Raw genomic sequence first — 24,179 nt, 5'->3', positions numbered from 1 at the left:
CTGGGGGGGTGTGACACAGCTGGGGAAGGGGGTTGCACAGCTGGTGGGGATGACACACCCGGGTTGCACAGCTGGCAGGGGTGGGGGTGCACAGCTGGGGGGGTTGCACATGCGGCAGGAGGATTGCACGGCTGGGAGCGTGCGTGCAAAGCTGGGAGGTGACTTGCACAGCCGCTGGGGGTCACGCACCGGTGAGAGGATCGCACACCCATTGCGGGGCTGCACGGGCCGCGGGCGGCTCGCACGCTCAGAGGCTGTTGCACCCCCGGGGCGGGGGTTGAACGGCTGCATCGGGGGTCGCACCCCCGGCGGGGCCGCTCCAGCCGCCGCCCAAGGGCCGCCCCGCCGCGGGGTGCCCGGGGGGCGGTCCCGGGGGCGGTCCCGGACGTCCTTCCGGCGCCATGGCGGAGGCGGGGGGGTTGCTGAGCGGCGGCAGCGAGCGGCGGTGCCGGGAGCGGTTGGCGGCGGTGGGGGCGGCTCGGCGGGGCGCGGCGGCGGCGGCCGCGGTGCTGGTGCCGCTGTGCTCGGTGCGGGGCCGCCCCGCGCTGCTCTTCACGCTGCGCTCCCGCCGCCTGGGCGGGCGCCACAGCGGCGACGTCAGGTACCGGCACCGGGGCGGGTGCTGGGGGGGGCGGGTACCGGTACTGACCCCCCGGTAACTCCCGCAGCTTCCCCGGGGGGAAGCGGGACCCGGCGGACACGGACGCGGTGGCCACGGCGCTGCGGGAGACGCGGGAGGAGCTGGGGCTGGAGCTGGGAGCCGAGGCAGTCTGGGGGCAGCTGCGGCCGCTGCCCGACCGGGTACCGGGAACGGGGAACAGGGACCGGGGGCGGGAGCCAGTGGACGCGGTGGCAAGGACACCGGGGCAGGGATGGGGTCGTGGGGCACGGAGGGTGTTTGGGGGCACGGAGTGGCCGGAAACACTGAGGACATGGGGTGTCAAGGTCGTGGGGTGACAGTGATACAAGAGCAGAGTGGCAGGGACAATGCAGTAGGGACACAGGTGACAGGGACATGGGATGACAGGGACACAAGGGCAGAGTGGCAAGGACGAGGCAGCAGGGATATGGGTGACAGGGACACATGGGCAGAGTGACAGGGACATGGGGTGGCAGGGGGTGACAGGGACACAGAGCACGGGCTGCAGACCAAGATGGGGTGACACACACAATGGGTGTCAGGATGTGGCGCAGGGTGTCCCAGTTGGGTGCAGGGGGTCAAGGTGAGTGGGTGGTGCTTTGGAGAGGGGGTTTGTCACCCCCGTCCCTTGCTGTCACACCTTCCAGCAGGGACAGCTGGTGGCTCCTGTCGTGGCCAACCTGGGGCTGCTGGAGAACTTGACATTGACTCCCAACCCTGACGAGGTGGGTGACCTGTGCTGGCCATATCCCCTCCCTGGGGTCTCACTCTGGGGTCTCCCCTTCCCTGGTGATGTCCCTGGCCTCCCCTTTGCCTGGTGACACGGTGTCAGATGTCCCCGGCCACCCCCTTGCAGGTGGAGGAGGTCTTCACACTGCCGCTGGCGCATCTGCTGCGGGAGGAGAACCAGGGCTACACCCATTTCCGCACCGCCGGCCGCTACAGCTACACCCTCCCCGTCTTCCTCAATGGGCCCCACCGGGTCTGGGGGCTCACGGCCATTGTCACTGAGATGACGCTGGAGCTGCTGGCGCCCGACCGCTACCGCAGGAAGACCCACGTGGTGTCCCAGAGCCCCTCAGTGTGACGTGGGAGGGGACAGAGTGGCCCCTAGGGGGTGTTTTTGGGGGGTGCAAACAAGCAGAGCTGTCCCCGTCCCTCGGTTGTGCAGCTTCTTGTATTGCAGGGTGACCCTGCCATGCACATGGGGATGGCGGGAGGGGACGGCCACAGGGAAACGGCTCTGTCCCCTGTCGGTGCCACTGCCCGCTGGGTTCCATGGGCCCCTGGTTGATGTCACACACTGTGATTTAGTAAAAAAAACCTGTGTTTTTGAACCATTTGTGACAGTTTCTAAGTCACGGCTGGGCCTCAGTGCCAGCACCCTGGGGTGGGGGGTACAACAGCCGCCCCCCAGCACTAGTGCAGGCAGGAGCCGCCCTGGTGGCACCGTGGCAGTGACAGGGAGGGACACGTGGCTGTGTGTGTGATACCCTGGCTGCTTGTGCTGCCTCGTGACCAGACCCAGAGAGGGGACATGGAGTCGCATGGGAAGCCAGGATCTCCAGTCTGGGGATGTTGAGGCCCCAGCTGTGTGGTCCCTGGAGATCCCCCTGATCCCTGGGGATCCCCTGCTGTAGGGGAGGCAGGACCCAGAGTTCCCCAGCTCTCCCTTCCCGCCCCCATCCTCCTCCTGCCCCGTTCCAGCAGAGACAGGAGCCTGTGAGCACAGTGGCGTTTATTGGGGACCCCCAAGTGCTGTGAAAACCCCCTCGTCCCCCAGGCAGCCCCCTGAGAAGAAAGCGGCCATGGCCATCAGAGCCACCACCACCCCTCCTCTGCCACCGGCTCCTCACGCCGATGCCGCTCGGGCTTTGGCCTCCTCATAGCGCCGCATCCTCGCCTCCAGCTCCGGGCGGAAATGGCGGATAAGACCCTGCACCAAGGGGACGGAGTCAACGGGGTTGGGGGGAGCCCACCAGCTCCCCCCAGCCCAAAACTGTCCACCGCCCCACCTGCACGGGCCAGGCCGCGCCATCACCCAGGGCACAGATGGTGTGGCCCTCGATCTGTTTGCTGATCTCCCACAGCGCGTCGATCTCGGCCACCTGCGCGTTGCCCTGCACGAACCGCGCCATCACCTTGTTCATCCAGTCAACGCCTGCAGGGATGGGGAAGGACGTGGGGGTCCTGCAGTGCGCCCCCACCATCTCACAGCCCCCCCACGCGCCCTGGCCCCCGCTCACCTTCCCGGCACGGCGTGCACTGCCCGCAGCTCTCGTGCTTGTAGAACTCGATGAGGCGAGCAATGGCTTTAACCACGTCGGTCTGGGGAGGGAGGGGGGTTGAGGGCCCTGCCACAGCGTGGGGGGCCGGGGAGGGGGCTCCCCCTTACCGATTTGTCCATGACGATGACGGCGGCCGTGCCCAGCCCGCTCTGCGCCTGCACCAGGGCGTCGAAATCCATCAGCACAGTCTCGCACACCGACTTGGGGAGCAGTGGCGTGGAGGAGCCCCCCGGGATAACGGCCAGCAGGTTGTCCCAGCCCCCCCGGACACCGCCTGGCACGGAGAGGGGAACAGGATGGGCTGAGCCGGGCCAAGCACCTGCCCGATGCAGCTCGGTGGGGTGGCCGGCGGCGCTTACCAGCGTGTTTCTCGATGAGCTCCTTCAGCGGCACCGACATCTCCTCCTCCACGGTGCAGGGGTTGTTGACGTGACCCGAGATGTTGAAGAGTTTCGTCCCCGAGTTGCGCTCCCGCCCGAAGCTGGCGAACCAGGCGCCCCCCCGCCGGCAGATGGTTGGGGCCACGGCCACCGTCTCCACATTGGCCACTGTGGTGGGGCAGCCGAAAACACCTGGAAGCAGCAGGAACTCTCAATGGCCACTGTGGCAGGACAGCAGCGTGGGGACAGTTGGTTTTGTCCGGTCGCCGTCATTTTGTGCCAGCGAGAAACGAAGGTTTGTGCTGCCTAGCATAGCGGGGGCAGAGCGGGGAGGGCCGGGGCCGTACCCACGTCGGCGGGGAAGGGCGGCTTGAGGCGCGGCTTGCCCTGCTTGCCCTCAATGGACTCGATCAGCGCCGTCTCCTCCCCGCAGATGTAAGCGCCGGCACCCCGCACCACGAACACGTCGAAGCCGTACCCCGAGCCGCAGGCGTTGCTCCCCAGCAGCCCGGCCTCGTACGCCTCCCGCACGGCCACCTACAGCAGGGACGGAATGGTGGGTTTGGGGGTTCCCCGCCGGTGTCTGGGGGACTGCCCGGTGCTCACCTGCAGGTTGGAGGCCTCGTTGTAGAACTCTCCGCGGATGTAGATGTAGGCGGCGCGGGCGCCCATGGCGCGTCCGGCCACCAGGCAGCCCTCCAGCAGCTTGTGCGGGTCGTGCCGCAGGATCTCCCGGTCCTTGCATGTCCCCGGTTCCCCCTCGTCCGCGTTCACCACCAGGTATTTGGGCCTGGGGGGGTGGGCGCTGTCAGGGCTGCCCGCGGGGAGGCCGCGGGGCCGGTGCCGGTCCCGGTCTCACCTGCTGTCCGGGGGTTTGTTCATGAAGCTCCACTTGAGGCCGGTGGGGAAACCGGCGCCGCCGCGGCCGCGCAGCCCCGAGGTCTTGATCTCGCCGAGGATCCAGTCCACCCCCTTGAGCAGGATCTCCTTGGTCTTGTACCAGTCGCCGCGGCGGAGCGCGCCCTGCAGCCTGCGGGAGCGGCCGGTGAAACCGGGACGGGCCGCACAGGGACCCCCCCGCGGCCCCCGGTGCTCACCTCCAGTCGTGCCGCCCGTAGAGGTTGGTGAAGATCCGGTCCTCGTCCCGCAGCGACCCGAACTGCGTCTTCTTGGGCGCCGTCTGCGGGAACACACGGACTCAGCACCGGGGACACCGGTACCGGCGGGACCCGCCGCGGATCGGATCGGATCGTCCCGGCGCTGTCCCTGTCCCCGTCCCCGCTCACCGAGTAGGAGGCGGCGGGCAGGCGCCGCAGCGCCAGCAGCTGCCGGGCGGCCATGGCGGAGCGGGCGCCGGGACCGGCACCGGGACCCCCGTCACCTTCAGCCGCCCCCGCAGCGTCGCGCCGCGATGACGTCAGCGGCGAGCCCCGGCGGTGCGGCGCAGCGGTGACGCCAGCGACCGCGGCGGTAGCAGGGGCGTGACCACATGACGGGGCGTGGCCACACGGCTGAGGGCGTGGCCACAAGACACGGGGGCGTGGTCTCTCGAAGGGGGCGTGACCAAGCTGGCGCCGCGCCCGCGCTGCCACGTGCCCCGGGCGCGGGTCGGGTTTCGGCCGCTGTAACCGGAGGCTCCGGGCACCCCCCGCAGCGCCCCCCGGGGCGCCCCCCTCTGACCTCCCCTGGCCTGGGGGGGCTGCACCGCCCGCTCCGCCCCGGGCCCCTCCGCGGGTCTGGCGGGTCCCACACTCCCCTGGCCGCTCTCCTGTTTGGGGCCACGTTCCCCCCACCGGCGGTGGCCTCGTCCCGGCGAGGGAGCGGGGCCGGGGCGAGCGCTGGGGCTGGGGGATCCGGTTTCCCTCCCGTCTGGCCCCGGGGTGGGGAGAGGGAGCAGGGACCATTGGCGAGCAGTGGGACAGGGTGGCGGGCAGCATGTTCTTCCTCTTCCGTGGGCCCCAGCGCCGGGGCACAGGCAGCCCCGCGCCCCCCGCCTGCCGGGGCACCTCCCGCCCCCGCGGCCCCAGTAAACGGGGTGGCCGCCGCCTCCGCTTGGCCCCACAGCTCTGCGGGCACAGGGGTCCCAGCACCACTGGCACCATGGGGAACCGGGGGCGGCCCCACCAAGGTGGTGCAGCCTCCATGGAGCATCAGCGGGCCACCGAGGAGCCGGGGCCTCAGCCCCCCCCCGCTTTCGGGCAGGTAACCAGTGGTGGGGGCAAGGGCCGGGGTACAGCAGGGCTGGGGGATCCTGAGTGCCCCCGCAGGGAGAGGCTGGGGGCCGGGGAACAGCTGGGCGGCTCCCCACATCTGGAGCAGAGCGGCCAAGCAGGGAATAATCCGGTGGATTATGTTTGTGCGCGGGCACGGTGCCCCCCCCCGCCTGCCCTGCATATCCTCAGATATTCCATAAAAACCTCAAATCCCTGGGCAGCCCCCGCCGCTCTCACACCGGCCCTGGCCCTGGCGGGGCAGCAGCCCCCAGCACCGTGCCAGCCGGCCCCAGCGGGGCCAGGCATGCCCTGCGGCGTGGGGCGGCCCCCAGCCATGGGCAACTGCACCAAGACCCCTGAGCGGAGGCTCCCCAAGGTAAGGCTGCCCCGTGCCCGCCCTGGCGGGCAGGAGGAGGGTGGGGGGAGCCCCAGCTCAGTCCCCTTGCCACCAACACCCACTCTCCCTGCAGGATGGGAAGCCACGCTCCGGTGCTCCGGCCCCTGGCACTGGGGACACCGAGGATGCGGCAGAGGCGGCGCAGTCCCCGCCGTTGCAGAATTACTCGGTGCTGCAGGGGCTGGTGGGGCCGGCCTGCATCTTCCTACGGCAGAGCATCGCCATCACCCAGCTGGTACGTGTCCCCTGTCCCCGCACACCCGCCACACCGGGCACCGCGCTGCCGCCTGTGAGCCGGCGGGGGATTTAGGGCAGGATCCCCGGGGGGATCGGTGGGAGTAGGAGCCCCTGACGGCTCTTCCCGCTTTCTCTTTCCCAGGATCGAGAGCTGCGGCCTGAAGAGATTGAAGGTGAGGAGGTGTGTGGCCGGGGGACAGGAAGGGGAATGCGGCGGTGCCGGCGGTGACACCGCGCTGTCCCCAGAGCTGAAACAGGCCTTCCGGGAGTTCGACAAGGACCGCGATGGGTACATCAGCTACAAGGACCTGGGCGAGTGCATGCGGACCATGGGCTACATGCCCACCGAGATGGAGCTCATCGAGCTGTCCCAGCAGATCAGTAGGTGGTGGGGCACGGGTGGACCCCTCCACTGATCCTTGTCCCCCCACCCCGGTGACACCCCCCTTCTCCCGTAGCCGGGGGCAAGGTGGATTTTGACGATTTTGTGGAGCTGATGGGCCCCAAGATGCTGGCGGAGACGGCGGACATGATCGGGATCAAGGAGCTGCGCGACGCCTTCCGCGAGGTGAGGGGATGGGGACGGGGGACAGCCCGGCGTGGCAGCTGCCGCACGCCTGGGGTGACACGCTCGCCCTGCAGTTCGACACCAACGGGGACGGGCAGATCAGCATGGCAGAGCTGCGGGAGGCCATGCGCAAGCTGCTGGGGCAGCAGCTCAACTACCGCGAGGTGGACGAGATCCTCAAGGATGTGGATCTCAACGGGGACGGCCTGGTGGACTTCGAAGGTAGGGGCGGGGAGGGGGCCGGGACCATCCCCGGGGGTATTGGGGATGTTTCGTCCGTGTTCTCCCTCCGGCAGAGTTTGTGCGGATGATGTCGCGCTGAGGACGGCGCGTGCCAACACGGGAGCCGAGCCCCCGCCGTGCCTTACGAAGACGGGGGGTGCGGAGGAGACGCCGGGCTGCGGCGGGGGCCGTGCCGGGGCAGCGCGGCACCCGAGCCCGGGGCAGGGCCCTCGCTCCTCCGGTGCCGGGGGTGTCAGATTCGCCCCCGGCCACGCGCCCACCCGGCTGCCGAGGCCCAACCGCGGCGTGGGGTGGCGGGGCCAGGCCCTTTTTTGGTGCAGGTTTGGCTGGGCATCGGCCGCTGTCACCTCTGCTCTATCCTGCAGCGTCCCCGTCCCACCCTGGGCTCACCCCACCTGCTGTTCCCCAAAACTCCATCTGATTCGTCCTCCAACCTCCACTCCAGTCCCCGTACCCAGCACCGGGCAGGGAATAAATCCTCCTCCATGCCTCACCGGGGGGCATCTGAACAAATGTATTAACTTTTTCAGTCTTTACCCTTTTGAAATGAAAAGCTCTCTCTACAGACTTTTGCTTGTCATGTTGCATTTAAATAGAATTTGCTCATGACCGTTCCCTCCACGGTTGAGAAACGGAGAAATAAACGTAACAGCAGAATCAATTCTACTGTTAAGCGGCGTTCTGTATTGTATCAGCGCTGGGAAACGCTGGGGATCATCCTCCATAAGCGCTCCAAACACTGGATGCTCCTGCATTGCTTATATTCACATAATTATTACATGTGCATTACAATTTTTGAAAATTTTGGCATACAGTGCATCTATACTAAGAAATAATTTGTGATGTTAGTCATAATTGTTTAGTTTCTTACAATACACCTATTAATTATCAGTTAAATATAAAGTAAGCGCTCTGCTTCTGAACAACGTGTTACTGAATGTTCTGTCTCCCTGTTGTCATGCAGAAGGATCTAAAAAATATCCCCTTGGTTTGCAGGAGGCCAGAAAGCATTTCTCATGTCAATTGGTTAATGACGGGTATGTCTTTTCTAACTTAATCACAGTGTATGTTCATTTAGCAGCTTCTCTTCAATACCCCTCTTTTCAATATACTTGCAAATTCTTTTGCAACACTGATCTACAAACTGTTGTCATCTTGTGTTGTGGTATGAATGTAATTATCCATTACTGGATAGCAATACCAAGGAGAACATTGTAGCACCACGCAAGTAAAAATTCTTAGTGTTAAAATTGGGGTCACAGATATGAAGTAAAATTTTTAATACTGTGAGCAAAGCCCAAATTTTACTTGTAAGAGTAGCAAAACTAAAATTCACTATTGTCAAGATTATAATTATCGTCATTAATGCCTACCAGGGGCTATTTTGCAGTTTCGGGGAGCGCTGGTGGAGGGTGATCCCCAGCGCTGATAAAGAAAAGGATGCTGTTTAACAGTAGAATTGACTCTGCTGTTAAGTTTATTTCTGCGGGTCAGTTGCCCCCACCGGGTGCAACAACCAGCGTGTCTCCCGGTGCCCCCGGCCCCGCTCAGCTGCGCCGGCCCGTGGCGGCAGGAGGCCGGCGGGAGGCCCGCGGAGCCCGGTGCGGCCGCTGGGCCGGTTCCGGGGGCGGCGGCTCCGGCCCCGCTCGGTTCCCGCTGGGGATGAGGCGGCGCGAACCGCGGGTCGCGCGGGGGGAGGTGGGCGGGGCCGACGCCGCGTGTCTCCACGGTGACGGGCGGGGGGGCGGGGCAGACGCGGGACGGCGTGATGACGTATGGCGGCGTGGCGCGCAGGCGTCATCAGGGCGAGCGGCGGCACCGGCGGGGGGAGGCCGCCGGGTCAGGCCAGGCCGGGCCGCGGCGGGGCCTGCGCAGCGGGACCGGGCCGGAGCCGCTGCGCTCCGCTCTCCCCGGGTCTTGGGTCGGGTCTGTAGAGTTGAGCTGAGCTGAGGAGAGGCGGGCAGCGGCGCTACAACCGGCGGGGCGAGCGCGGGGGCCGCCCACCGACCCCCGCCGGGCTCCCGGGACCCGGCAGCGGCGGGCGGCCGTCGGGGATGTCCTACAAGCCCATCGCTCCCGCCCCCGCTACCCCCGGAGCAGCCAGCGCCAGCCCCGCCCCGCCGGGGCCGGGGGCACCACCCGCCGGTGAGCGCAGCCCCTCGGTAACGGGGGGACGAGGGGTCCCGGGAAGCGGAAGGAGCCCCGGGGAAAGGGGGGGAGCAGCCGTTAACCCTCCGTTCCCCGCAGCCACGAGCGTCCCGTCGCCCTCCGGTTCGGTCCCCGGCGCCGCCGCCGCGTTCCGGCCCCTCTTCAATGACTTCGGGCCGCCGTCCATGGGCTACGTGCAGGTGAGTCGGGGGGCGGCGGCGGGGCCGGGGGCTCGGGGGCGGCGCTCAGCCTCTCCGTTCCCTCCCACCCCCGCAGGCGATGAAGCCCCCCGGGGCTCAGGGCTCGCAGAGCACCTACACCGACCTGCTCTCCGTCATCGAGGAGATGGGCAAGGAGATCCGGCCCACCTACGCCGGCAGCAAGAGTGCCATGGAGCGGCTGAAACGGGGTAGGGGCGGCCGGGGCGGGACACACACACCGGTCAGCCCCCGGTGCTGCGTCCCCTGCCCCTCAGAGCAGGGAGAGGCTCATGTGGGGTGTTGCTGTGCTTCTCCCCGCAGGCATCATCCACGCCCGGGCGCTGGTCAGGGAGTGCTTGGCAGAGACAGAGCGGAACGCCCGCACGTAACGGCTGCTGTCACCCGGGATCCCCCCCCGGGGACCCCCGGTGTCCCTGCCCCGCTGGCGGCGGGGGGGGCTGTGTGCTGCCCGCACCCCCCGCGCTCTCTGCTCTCTTTATAAATGCGTGTTTTTATAAATAAAGGACATGGTTGGGACTCTGCCTTGTGCTGCGTCCGCGGGGGGGGTGTGGTGGGTGCTGGGGGAACACGGGGAACGCTGCTCTGGGGGGGCTGTAGCTGGGAAAGGGCTGGGATCAGGAAGGGCTTGGAACTGTGCTGTGCCTGACCGAGAAGTGCAGGAATGAGCAAAACCCCTCTTTTAACTCTTAAAATAATGGGTTTCGAAAATAAAAACCTCGGGTTTTGTTCCGAGCGCCGGCGGCAGCTCTGCCCGGGTGGAGGGGTCGGTCCGGGGGTGCCGGCACACGCGGGACGCCCGTGCAGCGGCGCTCCCCGCCTTCCGCCTTCTGACGTCACGGCCCCCCCTCCCTACGTCACGGCCGTCTCCGTGGGAACGGGCTGTGATGTCACGGGCCGAGGGGCCGGTTCGGAGCAGCGCAGGTTCGGCGGGGCCGCGGGTGGGGGGGCGGCGGCGGGGGGCGAGCGGAGCCGATGGAATCCGGAAAGAGCCGAGCGGAGCCGAGGACGGGGCGGGCGGGGCCGGGCGGGCGGGGGGCGCGTCGCCATGGGAACGGGGCGGGCTCGGGAGCGTCGCAACGGGCGCCCAGCGGGCCGGGCCGGGCCGGGCTGAGCCGGGATAACGGCCGCCCCCGCAGGCGCTGCCCCCGGCGGCGCTGCCCCCCGCCGCCATGCTCATCAAGGAGTACCACGTCCTGCTGCCCATGAGCGTGGACGAGTACCAGGTGGCCCAGCTCTACATGATCCAGGTGGGGCTGGGCGCCAGCATGGGGATTGCAGTGGGGCTGAGCATGGGGGCTGAGGGGTTGAACGTGGGGAGCTGGGGGCTGCAGGGGTCTGTGAGGCTGAGCATGGGGGGCTGGGGGCTGCAGGAGGCTGTGAGGCTGAGCATGGGGGGATTGTGGGGCTGAACGTGGGGAGTGGGGGTGTGCATGGGGCCGTGTGGCTCAGCGTGGAATCTGGGAGGGTTCAGGGTGCTGTGGGGCTGAGTCTTTGGGGGATGCGGGGGGCTGTGGGGCTGAGCATGAGAGGTGTAGCAGTCTGTGGGGCTCATCCTGGAGCCTGGGGGGTGCAGGGGGCCTGAGGCTGACCCTGGAGGGTTGGGATCGTGAGCTTTAGGTGGGTTTGGAGCCGCTGAGCCAAGCGGGGGGGTCCTGGGAGTGAGTGTGGGGCTGGGGGTGTGAACACAGGGGAAATGGGGATTGCAGGTGGGTACAGGGACCCTGGGGGCCTGTGAGGTGCCAGGTTTGGGAGGGCTGTGCTCACCCCACCGCTCTCCCCGCAGAAGAAGAGCCGGGAGGAGTCGAGCGGCGAGGGCAGCGGCGTGGAGATTCTGGCCAACCGGCCCTACAGCGACGGCCCCGGCGGCAGCGGCCAGTACACCCACAAGATCTACCACGTGGGCTCCCACATCCCCAGCTGGTTTCGGGCTCTGCTCCCCAAAGCCGCGCTGCAGGTGGAAGAGGAGTCCTGGAACGCGTACCCCTACACCCGAACCAGGTGGGACCCGCTGGGGACACGGGGTGGGCTGTGGGGTGGCCGTGCCACCGGGCTAAGCCTTGTCCCCCCACATCCCCCAGGTATACCTGTCCCTTTGTGGAGAAGTTCTCCATTGACATCGAGACGTACTACCGGCCGGACGCGGGCCAGCAGACCAACGTCTTCAACCTGAGTGCGGCTGAGAAGAGGCAGAGGATTTTGGGTGAGCGCGGGTGCCACGGGGCTGGCTCGGGGTGCCGGGCAGGACCCGGTGCCTGCAGGGGTTCCCCCATCGTGCTCCCTGGCTGGGTGTGTGGGTGTGCAGCAGTGCCCGAGGGGCTCAGCTTCCCAGTGTATGCAACGTGCTTGGCTTTGCTCTTTGCACTGGTCCTCGTGTTTTGGGGACAGATATGTGGGGACCCTGGCAGGGGAAGGTGCCTGCACCCCCTGAGCTCCCTTGGCAGCGCTGCTAAGCTAGAGTCTGCATTGAAGATGTTTTGGGGGGCAGTTTTGTCCTTTGCCTTCTTCCCTTGCCTATTTGCAGCCCTCCCCTTCCTGGTGCCAGCCTGCTCCTCACTACTTCCCTGTCCCACGCAGTCTGGCGTGACTTTGCCTCTCTGGGTGTGCACGGGAACCCTCACCGGGGTCCTGCGGGTGTTTTGGATCAGATGGAGCTGGAAAAGCCTGTCCCCGTTTTCCCACCCCCTGTCCTGCTTCTGCTGCTCCCCAGGGCTTTGCTCCAGATCGCTCTCCAGCTCTGGGCCTCTCTGCTGCCTACTGGGGGAACTGGTGGGCAGAACGGGGAGCCTGGGGTGCGATTCCTCCCCCGCCGGTGGGTTCGGCCCCGGCCGCTGTGGGCTCCCTTTCCCAGGGGTGTCAGTCTGGTTGTTTTAGGTGCTGGAGTGCAAAGCGTGACGCGCAGCCTCTTAAAATGGAGGCCTAAAATAGGCACTCGGAGGAAATGATTCATCTGACCTATTTCTCTTATTGGTTCTTGCGGCACCGGGGATGTCCGGCCAGGATGCTGGTGACTTGGGCCCGGGGGGACAAATTCTGCTCTTGCCACCCCTGGGCAGTGACAGGGACCAAGCGGACAGGGCACAGCCGTGAACCCGCTGCCCTGCCTGATTTTCCCCGTGGTGCCCGTCCCCTAGGGATTTTCTTGGCCAGGTCGTGCCCCCTCCCCGGTGTCCCATAGCACCGACAGATTTAAACCCCATCTCGCATTTCAAAGGGTGGCAGAGCAAACACCGCGGTTCATGTCGGGGTGAACCACGGGGACAATGCCCTCCTCGCTGGTTTTCCCACAGCAATAAAAGCAAACGGACCCTCCAGTTGTCACACGAGTGACGCTGTCGGGAGCTGCAGGTCCCTTCCCAGCTCCTCGCTGTGACCACAGCGTGTGGCCATCCCGGCTGCTCAGCCGGTGCTGATGTCCGGGCTCGTGTTCAGCGCACTGTGCGGCCGGGCTCTGGCTGTCCTGTGGGCTTGGGGCATCTCTAATTTGCGTGGTGCAGCTGCAGAGATGCTTTACTGGGGGGGCACACAGAGCTGTGCTTCAGGCAGGGAGATGTGGTCCCCCGGGGCGTCCTCTCAGCCCCTCTTGCCACACAATTTAGACACCCTGGGCTGTTTTCCCACTCTGGGGTGTGTTTTGCAGGCTGGGGTTGGAGGAGTTGCAGCACTTTGCACCTCAGTTCCCGCTGTTGGAAGTCCCGGCTCCAGCGCGCCTGCCCTGCAGCTGCCCTTGTGTTCTCGCTCTTAAAAGCCCTTTTTTCTCCTTTTTTTTTGTTTTTTTTGGCCCAAGCTGAGGGCAGAGGGCACCTCGGGGGCAGAACCTGGGGATGGGCCGAGGTGACAGCTCTGCAGGAAGGTCCTGGGGCCAGCGTGGTACCCTGGGGCCCCCAGAGCCCCCCTGACCAGACTGGAGGGATCTGTCCTGGCAATGGGGCTGGAGCAGCCGAACTGCAGGAAATTTTGTGCACGGTCAGGCCCAAATGGCCCCCCAAGGGTTGCTGGATCACGTTTTCCTGGGTGCCATCTGTGATCTCCCCCTACAGTTCTGGGGATGCCACCCCCATTTTGGGGGCTCAGTCCCATTTTGTGGAGAGGGGGGCTTTGCCATTGCATCCCCCAGCTTGATGGGGGCTTCTCGTTGGTGTTGTGGTGGTTTTACTGAGCTCCGTGTCCCATTTTGGGGGGGCAGACGCTGGGTCTCAGCACTGCGCCGAGCTGCTGGATGCGCCTGGTCCTCGGCACCAGCCCCCACGTCCCCCGGGGTCGCCGGGGCCGCTCTCCCAGCTGCCAAATCTCCCGCTAATGCGTGTATGTGTGTCAGCCCGGCTCCCCGCACGCCTCGCCGCCTCCGTGCCCCCCCGCGGCCCCCGCTGCCTCTCGCAGCCGCAAGGCGCCGGGTCCGGCCCCCACACAGGGTTGGGACACATTCAGGTTTACCCAAAGGCACCTTTGATGTTAAACCCACGGGAATGGAGGGCGTTCATTACTGATGGCTGGATGTGTGGCTCGTGGGAATAATTTCCTGTGCGGTTTTAGAGTCACAAAATCATTTTGCTTGGAAGAGACCCTGTTTTTTCACCCTGTTTTTCTCCCCGAGGGGTCTCCCACCCGCCCGTGTCCCCTCGCTGAGCACCACAGGGTGACGAGCGCTGTTTTCCCCGCAGACACCATCGACATCGTGCGTGACCCCATCTCCCCCGGGGAATACAAGCCCGAGGAGGACCCCAAACTCTACCGCTCAGCCAAGACGGGCCGGGGGCCGCTGGGGGACGACTGGCTGGAGACGGCGGCCAGCGGGACCCTGATGTGCGCCTACAAGCTCTGCAAGGTGGAGTTCCGCTACTGGGGGATGCAATCCAAGATCGAGCAGTTCATCCACGACGTGGGTGAGTGGGGACATCCTGACCGCTGGCCCCTCAGTGCTGCCGGGGGCAGGTTTGGCGGGGGACACCCCGAGCTCGCTCCCTGTCCCCCCCCGACATGGCAGGTTTGCGGAAGGTGATGCTGCGCGCCCATCGCCAGGCCTGGTGCTGGCAAGATGAGTGGACGGACCTGACCATGGAGGACATTCGGCAGCTGGAGGAGGAGACGGCGCGGATGCTGGCGCAGAAAATGGCCAAACGCGGCGAGGCCGAGGAGCCCCCCACCGCTGGGCCCAGCTCCGAGGGGCGGCCGGAGCCGGGGGGGCCCAGCGAGCAGGACGGGGGGGCCGAGGCGCAGGTGGGGGCCGATGCCTCTCCTGACGATTCCTTTGCCAAGCAGTGGTCCACGTCCTCCCGCTCCTCCTACTCTTCCCAGCACGGAGGTGAGGGGCTGGGTCCTGCAGGGGTGGCATGGGGACCCCCAGACTCCCTGAGTGCTGTTTACCACAGGAGACACCTCAGGGGACTCCCTCTTCCCTGATTTGGGCTCTGGGTGCCCCAGGGCTGGAGGGACAAGGGGGGCTATGGGGCAGGATTGTGGTGGGGCTGCGGGGGCTGACCCTGCGCTGCGGCAGGGGGGGTGTCTCCGCAGAGCCTGTCCGAGTGGCGGATGCAGAACATCGCCCGCGACTCCGAGAACAGCTCTGAAGAGGAGTTTTTCGATGCCCACGGTACGGCACTGGCTCGAGGTGGGCTCGGTGTGCCCGGTGGGGGCTCTGGGGTGGGGGTGCGGGCACAGGGGTGCTCCCCAAACCCACGGTCCCTTCCCCGCTGCTGCAGAGGACCTGTCTGACAGCGACGAGGTCTTTGCGAAGGAAATGACCAAGTGGAGCTCCAACGACTTCTTGGACACGCTGGAGTGGCCGGCGGAGCTGGATGAGGCGTTGGGTGAGTTGTGAAGGGGCCATGTCCCCAAACCCTGATGTGAGTGGCCTGGGAGGGGACTGCCCCTGCCCGGAAACCCCATCTGGGTTCATTGGGGCCATTTGCTCGCAGTGGACGGAGCCAGCGCCGCCAAGGTGGATGGTGAAGGATTGGGGACATCCAGCTTCCCCGAGGTGCGTGCCCAGCTCATCCCCTCTCTTGTGCCGTGTCCCCCGGCCGTGCCACCCGTCACAGGTGCTGACGGCAGCGTGTTCCTTCCCGCAGGGCGGCTCGGTGGAGAGCGTGGCGCAGGCGTGCCGGATCCATGCCCTCTTCCTCATCCTCCACAGCGGCAACATCCTGGACCAGGGGGTGGGCGAGCCGGGCTCCAAGCAGGCGGACGTGCAGACACTGGCAGCCACCTTCGACGCCGTCACCCGCATCCACTTCCCCGAGGCGCTGGGACACGTGGCCCTGCGCCTTGTCCCCTGCCCACCCATCTGCGCCACTGCCTACGCCCTCGTCTCTAAGTACGGACGGCAGTGCTGTGTGCCAGGGTTGTGGGTGAGGAGGGGGTTGTCCCCATGGAAAAGCGCCCCAGAGCTGCAGGAGGGGACAGGAGAGGTGGTGGCCTCAGGGAGGGGACTTTACTTCTCCTGGTGCAGCAAGGATTAGAGGAAATGGCCTCAGGTTGCGCCGGAGGTTGAGGTTGGATCTGGGAACAATTTCTTCCCTAAAGGGCTGTGGGGCATTGGAACAGGCTGCCCAGGGCAGTGCTGGAGTCACCATCCCTGGGGGATTGGACAGACGGACATGAGGTTCTCAGGACATGGGGCAGTGCCAGGGGTGGGGGAACGGGTGGACTCCATGATCTTGAGGGGCTTTTCCACCCAAAATGATTCTGTGATTCTATGATTTAGGGCAAGTGGTGGGATGGGATGGCATGGGATGGGGATAACTCCCAGTGCAGCATCCTGGGGCAAGTGTTGTGCGGTGGGATGGGGACATCGGGGCAGCTCTGTTCATCCTCCTCCCGTGTTCCTTGTCCCCCCCCACCTTGTCCCTCTCAGGCTCAGCCCCTACAGCCACGACAGGGACAGCCTGTCCAGCAGCCAGGACCACATCCCGCTGGCAGCCCTCCCGCTGCTGGCCACCTCCTCGAGGAGCTACCAGCATGCCGTGGGGACCGTCATCGCCCGCGCCAACCAGGCCTACAGCACCTTCCTGCACTCCGGGGAGGGCACCGGCTTCTGTGGCCAGGTCAGACAGGATTTGGGGGGGATCTGGATTTGGGGGGAACTTTGCTGCAGGCTCCACCAGGGACCATGTTCCCCCTGCTCGGGGGCTCCATCCCTCCTCACCCTCGCTGCGGTGCCGTTGGCAGGTGGTGCTGCTGGGGGACTGCGTGGGTGGAATCCTGGGCTTCGACGCGCTCTGCCAGAGCCAGGGGGGCGCGGGGGGCAGCCGCAGCAGCAGCCGCCGCGGCAGCCTGGTGAGTGCCGGGGTGGGGAAGGGGGGTTCACAGCCCGGTGCTGGGGTGCAGGGTTGGTGGGGGGTGTCTAAGCAGGGACCGGGCGGTCGCTGTGTTTCCCCCGCAGAGCGCGGAGCCCGTGTCCCCCGAGCTGTGCGGCAGCCGGGACCCCCTGGCCGAGGGGGCGGACGGAGCCACGGGGTCAGGCCAGGCCAGCCCTGAGCCGGGGACACAGAGGGACGTCCACAGCTCCTCGGGCAGGTGAGAGTGACGGGGATGGTCGGCAGCGCCTGGGAACGCTGCTCATCTTCCCACTAATTTTGTGCCTTTCTGTCCACACCAGCCTGGGCAGGAGTGTTGCACAGGGACAACCCACCCTGGGGTGTCTTGCTGGGGCTCCCCCACTTCCAGCAGCTCCTCTGGGCTAACGGGGCCATGCTGGGCGCAGAGTTGTCCCCAGGCTGGTGGGACGGGGACGGTGCCGTCCCTCCCCATGCCCACCGGCCCCGCTGTCCCAGCCTGCAGGCCAGCGAGGCCCCACTGGAGGCAGAGGCACCGCGGGACGGGGTGGAAAGCACCAGCACCCGCCTTGATTTTAAGGTATCCGGCTTCTTCCTCTTCGGTTCCCCGCTGGGGCTGGTGCTGGCGCTGCGCAAGACCGTCATGCCCGCTATGGACGGTGAGGACCCCCCGGCCACACTGCCCCCCTGATCCTCCTGTGGGGCTCAAGTCCTTGTCCCCAGGTTGTGCTCCCCCAGTCCCTGCAAGCCTGAGCCCCCCCAGGACCTCCCCAAAGATTCTGCGTGGGTTTGAGCCCCTTGCACGCCCAGCCCTGGTCGCACAGGTGTTGCTCTGTGTGCCCGAGTGTCCCCTTCCCCACTCTGTGGCAGCCCTGGCTGTCACCCACGTCCTGGGTTTTCCCCCCCAGCCTTTCCTCTCGCTGGGTCCTGCTTTGTCCCTGGTGGGTGCTGAGCTCCCTGCTGCACTGCCCTGTGCCCACCAGCCCTTGTGCCCTGTCCCTCACTGGGCAGCCCTGACGTCCCTTGGTGTCCCCTCTCTGTCCCAGTGGCCCAGCTGCATCCCGCCTGCGAGCAGATCTACAACCTCTTCCACGCGGCCGACCCCTGCGCCTCTCGCCTGGAGCCGCTCCTGGCCAAGGCTTTCCACGCTGTGCCGCCGCTCAGCGTCCCCCGCTACCAGAAATACCCCCTGGGAGACGGCACCTCCTCCCTGCTGGGTGAGCACCCCCCCCTGCTGGGTGAGCACCCCCCGAGCACCCAGAGCACCCACAGCTGCAGGAGCCCGGTTGGGCTTGGGGGGCAAGGAGCCCTTTGGGGCTGTGCTGGAGGGGGGTCCCAAGGTGGCTGGTGTCCCCAGGGGTTGGGGTGGCCTCACTGGGCGCTCTCCGCAGCGGACGCCCTGCAGACGCACTCTGCCCTGTTCCTGCCCGAGGTGGATGTGGCCGCCCCCCCTACCCCCACCAGCAGTTTTGGGGGCTTCTGGAGGGGCAACGAGCCAGAGCCCCCCACTCCCGCCAGCACCAGTGAAGTCGTCAAGAGTAAGTGCCACCCCCTGCGCGCCCCACCCCACTCTGTCCCCTCGGGACGCCCAACGTGACCCGGGGATGGATTCATCCCGGCTCTCCCCGCAGTCCTGGAGCGCTGGTGGGGCCCGAAGCGCATCGACTACTCGCTGTACTGCCCTGACGCCCTGACCGCCTTCCCCACCATCACCCTGCCCCACCTCTTCCACGCCAGCTACTGGGAATCCTCCGATGTGGTGGCTTTCATCCTGCGCCAGGTACGGCGGGCACGGCGGGGCGGGCGGCGCGGCTTGCCGGTGCTGGCGGGTCTGAGCCAGGGCTGTGCCACTCGGCAGGTGATGGAGAAGGAGGGACCGCAGCCGGCAGAGAGCGAGGAGAGCTCTATCTACAGCCCCGCCATCCCCCGGGAGAAGTGGCAGCGCAGACGCACCCAAGTGAAGATCCGGGTATGTGCCCTGTACCCAGCGGGCATGTGACATTTTGCCAGGACAGCACCGAGCTCCAGCCACCCCGAGTGACCAGAAAAACCTCGTCCGAGGGGTGATGCAGCCACGAGGGTTTGCTCCTGCCTGCCAGGAGGATGCCAGGATGGTCCCACAGCCCCACAGTGTCCCTCATGGGCTCCCTCGGGTGCCACCCGTGGCCCTGGCTGCTGAGTCCCCTGTGTCCCTGCAGAATGTGACAGCAAACCACCGAGCCAGCGACGTGATCGTGTGCGAGGGCAAACCGCAGGTCCTGAGCGGGCGCTTCATGTACGGACCGCTGGATGTGGTGACGCTGACCGGGGAGAAGGTACCGCTGGGCTGGTGGGTGCCACCGGGGCCCCATCGAACAGGGCGGGGATGTCACAGGGCTGGTGTCACCCACAGCAGGGGATGGGATGTTGTGAACCTGTGTGGGATGTGGAAATGGGGTTATAAGGACTGGTGGGTTGGGGATGTGGCTGGGTCTGGAGGTTCAGTCCGTGCTCAGCCCTTTTCCCCCTCCAGGTGGACATTTACATCATGACGCAGCCGCTGTCGGGGAAGTGGCTTTACTACGGCACCGAGGTGACGAGCGGCAGCGGCCGCCTGACCTTCACCATCCCTCCAGAGAAGGCTCTGGCCATTGGCATCTACCCCGTGCGCATGGTGGTCAGGTGAGTTGCTGCGGGGGTGCGGTGCCACCTCCGTTCCTTCTCCAGCCCTTTTGGCAGAGCTGAGCACCCCCTGAGCCCCTCCCTAGCACTCCCTGCTCTCTCGCCCAGGGGGGACCACAGCTACGCCGAGGCGTACCTGACCGTGGTGGCCCGCGGCACCGAGTCGGTCGTCTTCAGCATCGACGGCTCCTTCACCGCCAGCGTCTCCATCATGGGCAGCGACCCCAAAGTGCGGGCGGGAGCTGTCGATGTCGTACGGTAGGTGCCCCTCTTGTGGTGGGGACAAGCCGGCCCTCCTTTTGTGGTGTGGTGACAACCGGGTTGGGGTGGCGGGGGACACCGGAGCAGGCTGCCCTACCAGGGCCGAGCTGGGGGATCTCCTGGTGCCCCCACACCCATAGAGTTTTTGCAGTTTGCTCCCAGTTTTGGTCCTGAAACCAGTTGTGAGTGATATCCCGCAGCTCCGCTGTGCCTTCAGCCTTGCTAAAACCCCCAGGAGGAGGAAGGGTTTGGGCGCAGCACCCATGTGTGGTGTGTTGGGAGATGCTTCCCGCCGGCAGGACTGTCCTCGCACAGGCTCCTGCCACCGACACGTGTCCCCTCGTAGGCACTGGCAGGACTCAGGCTACATGATCATCTACGTGACGGGGCGGCCCGACATGCAGAAGCACCGGGTGGTGGCCTGGCTGTCCCAGCACAACTTCCCCCACGGCGCCGTCTCCTTCTGCGACGGGCTCACCCACGACCCCCTGCGCCAGAAAACCGCTTTCCTGCAGAGCTTGCGCACCGAGGTGGGGACACGGGGACAACGGTGGGGGTGGGGTCCTGCGGGCTGCGCCTCTGTCCTGAGTGGGGGTGGAGATGCTCGGAGCTGGACCAAGGGCAGAGCTCAGGGCACAGTGGAGCAGCTCCCAGCCCACGGGTGTCACAACTGTCCCATGATGGTGTCCCCGTCCCCTGGGGTGGCCATCCCCATGGGAAGGGCCACTCCTTGCCCTGACATTCCTGTCCCCGGGCAGGCAGAGATCAACATCGTTGCTGGCTACGGCTCCACCAAGGACATCTCCGTCTACAGCTCGCTGGGGCTCGCACCGGCACACATCTACATCGTGGGACGGGCTGTCAAGAAGTTCCACAACCAGTGCCAGGTACGGTGGGTGGGACTGGGGACAGGCTGGGGCTGCAGGGAACGATTGCTGACCCCGCTGGGGCTGTAGGAGCGTGCGGTGGCCATGGCCACCCGCTCAGGCTGCCCGTGTCCCGCAGTTCCTGTCCGAGGGCTATGTCGCCCACCTGGCTCAGCTGGAGGTGGCGGCGCTGGCTCATTCCCCCAAGGGACCCCCCCGCCCCGTGCTGGGTAAAGGCACCTACGGCTGCCCGGCACCCGTTGACTTTCTCCGCAAGCAGAGCCAGCTCCTGCGCTCGCGGGGCTCCAGCCAGGCCGAGCGGGATGGGGGGTCTTCGACGACCCCCCCCAGCCTGCCCTGGGCCAAGCCGCGCAGCGTCAGCCTCAAGCTGGAGGGTGAGGAGTGAAGGTGACGCGGCCACTGTCCCGCCCAGGAACGTCTGGGGCTGGAGCTTGCGCTGGGCTCCGAGTGAGGAGGCGATGAGGCTGCTGGGTCCCCCAAAATGCATGGGGTGTTGGGAGTTGGTGCTCTAAGCTGCCCTGGGGGCTGGAGTGATCCCCGCGGGGCTGAGCCTCCCTGCTGCCCCCACCCCGCAGCCCTGTCCCCCTGGTCCCCTGGGGCCGCAGAGCCGCTGCCGGGCAGTGCCGGGGGGGTCAGCCCTTGGGGAGCTGATGCACTGCCCCCCGGGTCACTTGTCCCCAGGCAGGGCTGGGGTTGCTGCAGCTGCGCCCCAGGCCAAGCAGCACCTCCCTGACCCCCACCTATTTATTTCCGTTTGGTGTTGCCTGCTGTGGGGCAGGGGAAAGGCTGGGATTCAAAACGGTTCCTCCATTCTCTTCATTTCGTTGCGGTTTGAAATAAAGTGATACAAAAATGAGGCATCGGGGCCCTCGTGTCTGCTCTGTACCCCACCAGTCATGCAAAACGCCCCTGCGGGTTCTCCCCCCTGGCCCCAGGCAAACCCCTGGTCCTGGGGCACTTCAGCCCCACGGCATCACCCAGGGAGGGTTCCTGGCGCACAGCAGTTGGGTTGTGAACAATTTAGGGCAGGTTGTGGTGAGGAGCAGACAGCCTGGGCTTATTTAGCAGCTCTACCACATCTGTAACAGGGGCAGCGCTTACTGCAGCAAGGGCTCGGTTTTGCAGTGAGTTTGCGAGGCCTCAGGGCCAGGGCTTGCCAAGCTCCCCATGAGCTGTTCCTGGCCTGCCTGCAACTTTATTTTACCTCATTTACCACTCCCAGACATTTTTCTAAGTGACCGAGCACCTATGGCTGGTTTTACTTTGGTTTATCTTGGCACAGCACGACCAGAATTTTATATAGATAGCGGTAACAAGCGGTTATTCTCTATAAAATATTTACGACGCTGACACAAGTATGTAGTACAGAGGAAACACCGGCTTGGGATGATAGCAGCAGCCTTGAGAAGCGACGCTGCAGGATGTGGTGCAGAACACAGGCGTGAAGGGGGAAGAGACAGCGCTGAGGATTCATACTGCAGCTGGAACCGCGCGGCCAGCCCCGGCTGTGGTGGCTCAGCCCAATGGAAAGTATAAAAACATTGAACAACAAATAAAATGATTTGGCAGAGAGCAGCAGGTTTGAGGTCGTGTCACCCCGTGTCCCTTCCTGGTGTGACGATGAGCAGAGTCTGGAGCCCGGCAAGGAGCTTCGTGCTTAAACTGCGCTTCAGCCAAGCTCTGCGCTGCTTCACGCTGCCACTTAAATGCGCTGTGTGTGCCTGGGCTGCGGCGAGCTCCCGGGCCACTTCCAATGATTCCAAATATGTAAAACTTGTATTAAACATTAATAAACATCCATGAACATTCCACATGTGGAATAACTAAAAGGACATGTTCCAAGAGCGCTGGGCTCTCCGCTGCGGCCACGGGCTCTACTGCGAGAACATGCCCTTGAAGCGGACCTTGTCCTCGGCGTCCTTCTCCCGCAGCCGAGCTTCCAGGCTCCGCAGCTCCTTGGAGACGACAGGACGGAGCGAGGGGTCGAGGGCCAGCACCTTGGCGAAGTCGGCCTGCGCCTCCGCCACGTTCCACACCGCCGCGTGGGCCTTCCCCCGCTTGAAATACGCCTTCACGTTGTCTGTGGGGAGAAAGCTGATGGGAGCAGAGCATCGGGGGTCTCCCCAGTGCCTGCTTGCCCCACTGGTGCCCACTGAAGCTGGCCAGGCTGGCCTGTGGATCCTTACCTTCATATTTGTTGAGGATGGAGGAGCAGTGATCAAGCACCTCATAGTACTCCTCGCACTGCAGCTTGCACTGGCAGTAATTTAACAGCAGAGGGGTGATCTTCTGGTCAAGCTCGATCCAGTCCGGAGAGCCGGGCTGCTCCTGCAGGATGGGACAGAACGGGGAGAATGAGCCCTGTACACCAAAAGGGATGTGGGGACCCCAGAGAGGGGCTGGGGAGCCCCACCTTCATCTGCAGGTTCTTGAGACAGGCGATGGCATCGTAGTATTTGGCAGCCGCCTCCTGCACCTTGCCCTGCCTGTACAGCTCGTTGCCTTCCTTGTGGATCAGGGGTACGGCCTGCAGCTTCTCCTCATCCGTCATGGCCCAGGGGTCTTGCTGGTAGGAGCCGGGTGCCTCCACCTGCCAGCACCCCACGATGAGAGCAGAGCCTGGCTTCGGGCAGGGACAGGGCCACAGTGCCCCCCTGCTCACAGCCCCCACCCAGGGCAGGGCTGCTGGTGGCTGTCCCTGAGCTCCCCCCAGCCTGGGGCTGGGAGCAGGAGAGCCTTGTCTGAACCCTCCATGCCCGTGCCTCACCTTGAGCACTTCGATGTCGAAAATAAGGGGCTGGGGGTTCTTCTGGAGCTCATCGAGGTCAGGGTAGCCCAGGGAGCAGTGGTCATGCAGCTGGGCGATGCTGCAGCAGTGCCGCTGCCCCTCCAGCGGGTCTTTCCCTGCCGCGATGTTGCGCAGGCTCTTGGACACCAGCGGGTAGAGCACGACGTGCTGGGGGGTGGGGGAAGCAGCGCTGAGGAGGCCGCACCGGGGCCGGGGGGGAACCGGGACGGTCCCGGCTTCGTGTCCGCCGGCCGCGGTGCAAGGAGGCAGCTGCGCCACGTGTGTGTGCGCGAGGCGCTGGCCACGCCCCCATCCCAAGCCACGCCCCCAAAAGTATCATGTCACGCCCCCGATTAACAAACCACGCCCTCAAATCAACAATCCACGCCCCCGAGCAGCAAACCACGCCCCCATGGTAAACCGCACCCGGCTGGGCTCCTCCCCCCCGGCCCGCCCCCCCCGCCCCCCCGCCCCACCTTGGTGTCGCAGCGGAAGCGGGCGCGCTCGCCGGGCCGCATGGTGCGCAGCGCCGCTTCCCACACCGGCAGCTTGAACTTCTTCCCAACGATCAGCTCCATGGGCTTCCCCCGCGTCCGGCTGTCGTCCAGCGGCGTCTCCTCGTCCCCGCATCGCAGCGTCCGGTAGTGGAAGGTGGCCTGAGAAGAAGGCCGCGGCGTCACCATGGCGACGGGGGTGGGGGGAACGCGCATGCGCGCCTCGCCGTGTCCCGTCCGCCACCCCCGCGTCCGCCAGCGGTCGCGGTTCTGACCTTGGTGCCGTCGCGGAAGTCGGGCAGCGGCCCGGTGCCCTCCCGCAGCACCTCCTTGTACACGCCGTCCGCCCGCAGCTGCTCGACCTGCTGCGCCATGGTCGTCGTGCCCGCCCCGCCCCGGCTCGGCCGCCTCCGCCGCCCTTCGGCTCTTTCCGGAGCGACGCGGCCGCGCTGCCGCGCCCCCTGCTGGCCGGGAGTGCGCGC

The 24,179-nt window shown here is 65.9% G+C and overlaps 6 protein-coding genes across 11 annotated transcripts; 4 read left to right on the top strand and 2 right to left on the bottom strand.

Moving 5' to 3' along the window:
- Positions 1 to 399: 399 nt before the first annotated feature.
- NUDT8 (nudix hydrolase 8) lies at positions 400 to 1,902 on the top strand. The gene is made up of 4 exons (XM_065839026.2): positions 400 to 601; positions 669 to 801; positions 1,288 to 1,365; positions 1,497 to 1,902. Exons 1-4 carry the CDS (start codon positions 402 to 404, stop codon positions 1,725 to 1,727), a joined length of 642 nt encoding a protein of 213 aa, XP_065695098.1. The 5' UTR covers positions 400 to 401; the 3' UTR covers positions 1,728 to 1,902.
- Positions 1,903 to 2,358: 456 nt separating this feature from the next.
- NDUFV1 (NADH:ubiquinone oxidoreductase core subunit V1) lies at positions 2,359 to 4,751 on the bottom strand. Its single transcript, XM_065838968.2, has 10 exons — positions 4,595 to 4,751; positions 4,406 to 4,488; positions 4,168 to 4,338; positions 3,915 to 4,098; positions 3,656 to 3,845; positions 3,288 to 3,500; positions 3,036 to 3,202; positions 2,887 to 2,968; positions 2,656 to 2,801; positions 2,359 to 2,576 (listed from the first exon to the last, which is right to left on the bottom strand). Exons 1-10 carry the CDS (start codon positions 4,646 to 4,648, stop codon positions 2,493 to 2,495), a joined length of 1,374 nt encoding a protein of 457 aa, XP_065695040.1. The 5' UTR covers positions 4,649 to 4,751; the 3' UTR covers positions 2,359 to 2,492.
- Positions 4,071 to 8,357, top strand: CABP2 (calcium binding protein 2). Of its 3 annotated transcripts, XM_071808740.1 has the most exons (8): positions 5,432 to 5,510; positions 5,743 to 5,897; positions 5,992 to 6,153; positions 6,298 to 6,328; positions 6,402 to 6,536; positions 6,614 to 6,723; positions 6,798 to 6,945; positions 7,020 to 8,357. In XM_071808740.1, exons 2-8 carry the CDS (start codon positions 5,826 to 5,828, stop codon positions 7,043 to 7,045), a joined length of 684 nt encoding a protein of 227 aa, XP_071664841.1. In that variant the 5' UTR covers positions 5,432 to 5,510; positions 5,743 to 5,825; the 3' UTR covers positions 7,046 to 8,357. The 3 variants fall into 3 exon arrangements, with proteins under 3 accessions (XP_065695097.1, XP_065695096.2, XP_071664841.1); XM_065839025.2 differs by lacking the exon at positions 5,743 to 5,897 and having other exon boundaries at positions 4,071 to 5,510; XM_065839024.2 differs by having other exon boundaries at positions 4,071 to 5,897.
- Positions 8,358 to 8,762: 405 nt separating this feature from the next.
- On the top strand, positions 8,763 to 9,851 carry CDK2AP2 (cyclin dependent kinase 2 associated protein 2). 2 transcript variants are annotated; one of them, XM_065839055.2, is made up of 4 exons: positions 8,763 to 9,111; positions 9,214 to 9,314; positions 9,391 to 9,523; positions 9,636 to 9,851. In XM_065839055.2, exons 1-4 carry the CDS (start codon positions 9,021 to 9,023, stop codon positions 9,701 to 9,703), a joined length of 393 nt encoding a protein of 130 aa, XP_065695127.1. In that variant the 5' UTR covers positions 8,763 to 9,020; the 3' UTR covers positions 9,704 to 9,851. The 2 variants fall into 2 exon arrangements, with proteins under 2 accessions (XP_065695127.1, XP_065695128.1); XM_065839056.2 differs by having other exon boundaries at positions 8,764 to 9,128.
- A 551-nt stretch (positions 9,852 to 10,402) lies between these two features.
- PITPNM1 (phosphatidylinositol transfer protein membrane associated 1) lies at positions 10,403 to 21,271 on the top strand. Of its 2 annotated transcripts, none has more exons than XM_065838898.2 (23): positions 10,403 to 10,582; positions 11,119 to 11,333; positions 11,414 to 11,535; positions 13,994 to 14,215; positions 14,317 to 14,634; positions 14,827 to 14,922; positions 15,032 to 15,139; positions 15,248 to 15,309; positions 15,401 to 15,645; positions 16,186 to 16,375; positions 16,500 to 16,607; positions 16,714 to 16,847; positions 17,105 to 17,265; positions 17,653 to 17,823; positions 17,998 to 18,144; positions 18,238 to 18,386; positions 18,465 to 18,575; positions 18,805 to 18,921; positions 19,119 to 19,267; positions 19,376 to 19,525; positions 19,875 to 20,058; positions 20,287 to 20,420; positions 20,516 to 21,271. In XM_065838898.2, the coding sequence occupies exons 1-23, from the start codon at positions 10,505 to 10,507 to the stop codon at positions 20,925 to 20,927; spliced, it is 3,783 nt and encodes a 1,260-aa protein (XP_065694970.1). In that variant the 5' UTR covers positions 10,403 to 10,504; the 3' UTR covers positions 20,928 to 21,271. The 2 variants fall into 2 exon arrangements, with proteins under 2 accessions (XP_065694970.1, XP_065694969.1); XM_065838897.2 differs by having other exon boundaries at positions 20,287 to 20,415; positions 20,534 to 20,932.
- A 369-nt stretch (positions 21,272 to 21,640) lies between these two features.
- AIP (AHR interacting HSP90 co-chaperone) lies at positions 21,641 to 24,171 on the bottom strand. 2 transcript variants are annotated; one of them, XM_065838994.2, is made up of 6 exons: positions 23,973 to 24,171; positions 23,680 to 23,859; positions 23,183 to 23,371; positions 22,829 to 23,005; positions 22,610 to 22,743; positions 21,641 to 22,495 (listed from the first exon to the last, which is right to left on the bottom strand). In XM_065838994.2, exons 1-6 carry the CDS (start codon positions 24,069 to 24,071, stop codon positions 22,195 to 22,197), a joined length of 1,080 nt encoding a protein of 359 aa, XP_065695066.1. In that variant the 5' UTR covers positions 24,072 to 24,171; the 3' UTR covers positions 21,641 to 22,194. The 2 variants fall into 2 exon arrangements, with proteins under 2 accessions (XP_065695066.1, XP_065695065.1); XM_065838993.2 differs by having other exon boundaries at positions 22,602 to 22,743; positions 23,973 to 24,167.
- Positions 24,172 to 24,179: the final 8 nt, after the last annotated feature.

Source organism: Patagioenas fasciata, chromosome 5, assembly GCF_037038585.1.
Source record: "Patagioenas fasciata isolate bPatFas1 chromosome 5, bPatFas1.hap1, whole genome shotgun sequence".
In the NCBI taxonomy this organism is placed as follows: Eukaryota; Metazoa; Chordata; class Aves; order Columbiformes; family Columbidae; genus Patagioenas; species Patagioenas fasciata.
Note: the sequence above shows the minus strand (reverse complement) of the source record. Positions and strands in the feature narration are given on the sequence as shown.

What these genes read in the sequence shown, in the direction of transcription:
- NUDT8 (XM_065839026.2), top strand. Translation starts at nt 402, where the DNA reads ATGGCGGAGGCGGGGGGGTTGCTGAGCGGCGGCAGCGAGCGGCGGTGC. An exon ending in CGCCACAGCGGCGACGTCAG is followed by an intron (nt 602 to 668) that starts GTACCGGCACCG and finishes TAACTCCCGCAG; the next exon opens with CTTCCCCGGGGGGAAGCGGG. An exon ending in TGCGGCCGCTGCCCGACCGG is followed by an intron (nt 802 to 1,287) that starts GTACCGGGAACG and finishes CACACCTTCCAG; the next exon opens with CAGGGACAGCTGGTGGCTCC.
- NDUFV1 (XM_065838968.2), bottom strand. Translation starts at nt 4,648, where the DNA reads ATGGCCGCCCGGCAGCTGCTGGCGCTGCGGCGCCTGCCCGCCGCCTCC. An exon ending in TACGGGCGGCACGACTGGAG is followed by an intron (nt 4,339 to 4,405) that starts GTGAGCACCGGG and finishes CCGCTCCCGCAG; the next exon opens with GCTGCAGGGCGCGCTCCGCC. An exon ending in AACAAACCCCCGGACAGCAG is followed by an intron (nt 4,099 to 4,167) that starts GTGAGACCGGGA and finishes CCACCCCCCCAG; the next exon opens with GCCCAAATACCTGGTGGTGA.
- CABP2 (XM_065839024.2), top strand. Translation starts at nt 5,244, where the DNA reads ATGTTCTTCCTCTTCCGTGGGCCCCAGCGCCGGGGCACAGGCAGCCCC. An exon ending in CTGAGCGGAGGCTCCCCAAG is followed by an intron (nt 5,898 to 5,991) that starts GTAAGGCTGCCC and finishes CTCTCCCTGCAG; the next exon opens with GATGGGAAGCCACGCTCCGG. An exon ending in CGGCCTGGTGGACTTCGAAG is followed by an intron (nt 6,946 to 7,019) that starts GTAGGGGCGGGG and finishes TCCCTCCGGCAG; the next exon opens with AGTTTGTGCGGATGATGTCG.
- CDK2AP2 (XM_065839055.2), top strand. Translation starts at nt 9,021, where the DNA reads ATGTCCTACAAGCCCATCGCTCCCGCCCCCGCTACCCCCGGAGCAGCC. An exon ending in GCCGGGGGCACCACCCGCCG is followed by an intron (nt 9,112 to 9,213) that starts GTGAGCGCAGCC and finishes CGTTCCCCGCAG; the next exon opens with CCACGAGCGTCCCGTCGCCC. An exon ending in CGTCCATGGGCTACGTGCAG is followed by an intron (nt 9,315 to 9,390) that starts GTGAGTCGGGGG and finishes CCACCCCCGCAG; the next exon opens with GCGATGAAGCCCCCCGGGGC.
- PITPNM1 (XM_065838898.2), top strand. Translation starts at nt 10,505, where the DNA reads ATGCTCATCAAGGAGTACCACGTCCTGCTGCCCATGAGCGTGGACGAG. An exon ending in TACCCCTACACCCGAACCAG is followed by an intron (nt 11,334 to 11,413) that starts GTGGGACCCGCT and finishes CACATCCCCCAG; the next exon opens with GTATACCTGTCCCTTTGTGG. An exon ending in CCCGTGCGCATGGTGGTCAG is followed by an intron (nt 19,268 to 19,375) that starts GTGAGTTGCTGC and finishes TCTCTCGCCCAG; the next exon opens with GGGGGACCACAGCTACGCCG.
- AIP (XM_065838994.2), bottom strand. Translation starts at nt 24,071, where the DNA reads ATGGCGCAGCAGGTCGAGCAGCTGCGGGCGGACGGCGTGTACAAGGAG. An exon ending in ACTTCCGCGACGGCACCAAG is followed by an intron (nt 23,860 to 23,972) that starts GTCAGAACCGCG and finishes CCTTCTTCTCAG; the next exon opens with GCCACCTTCCACTACCGGAC. An exon ending in TCAAGAACCTGCAGATGAAG is followed by an intron (nt 22,744 to 22,828) that starts GTGGGGCTCCCC and finishes CCCATCCTGCAG; the next exon opens with GAGCAGCCCGGCTCTCCGGA.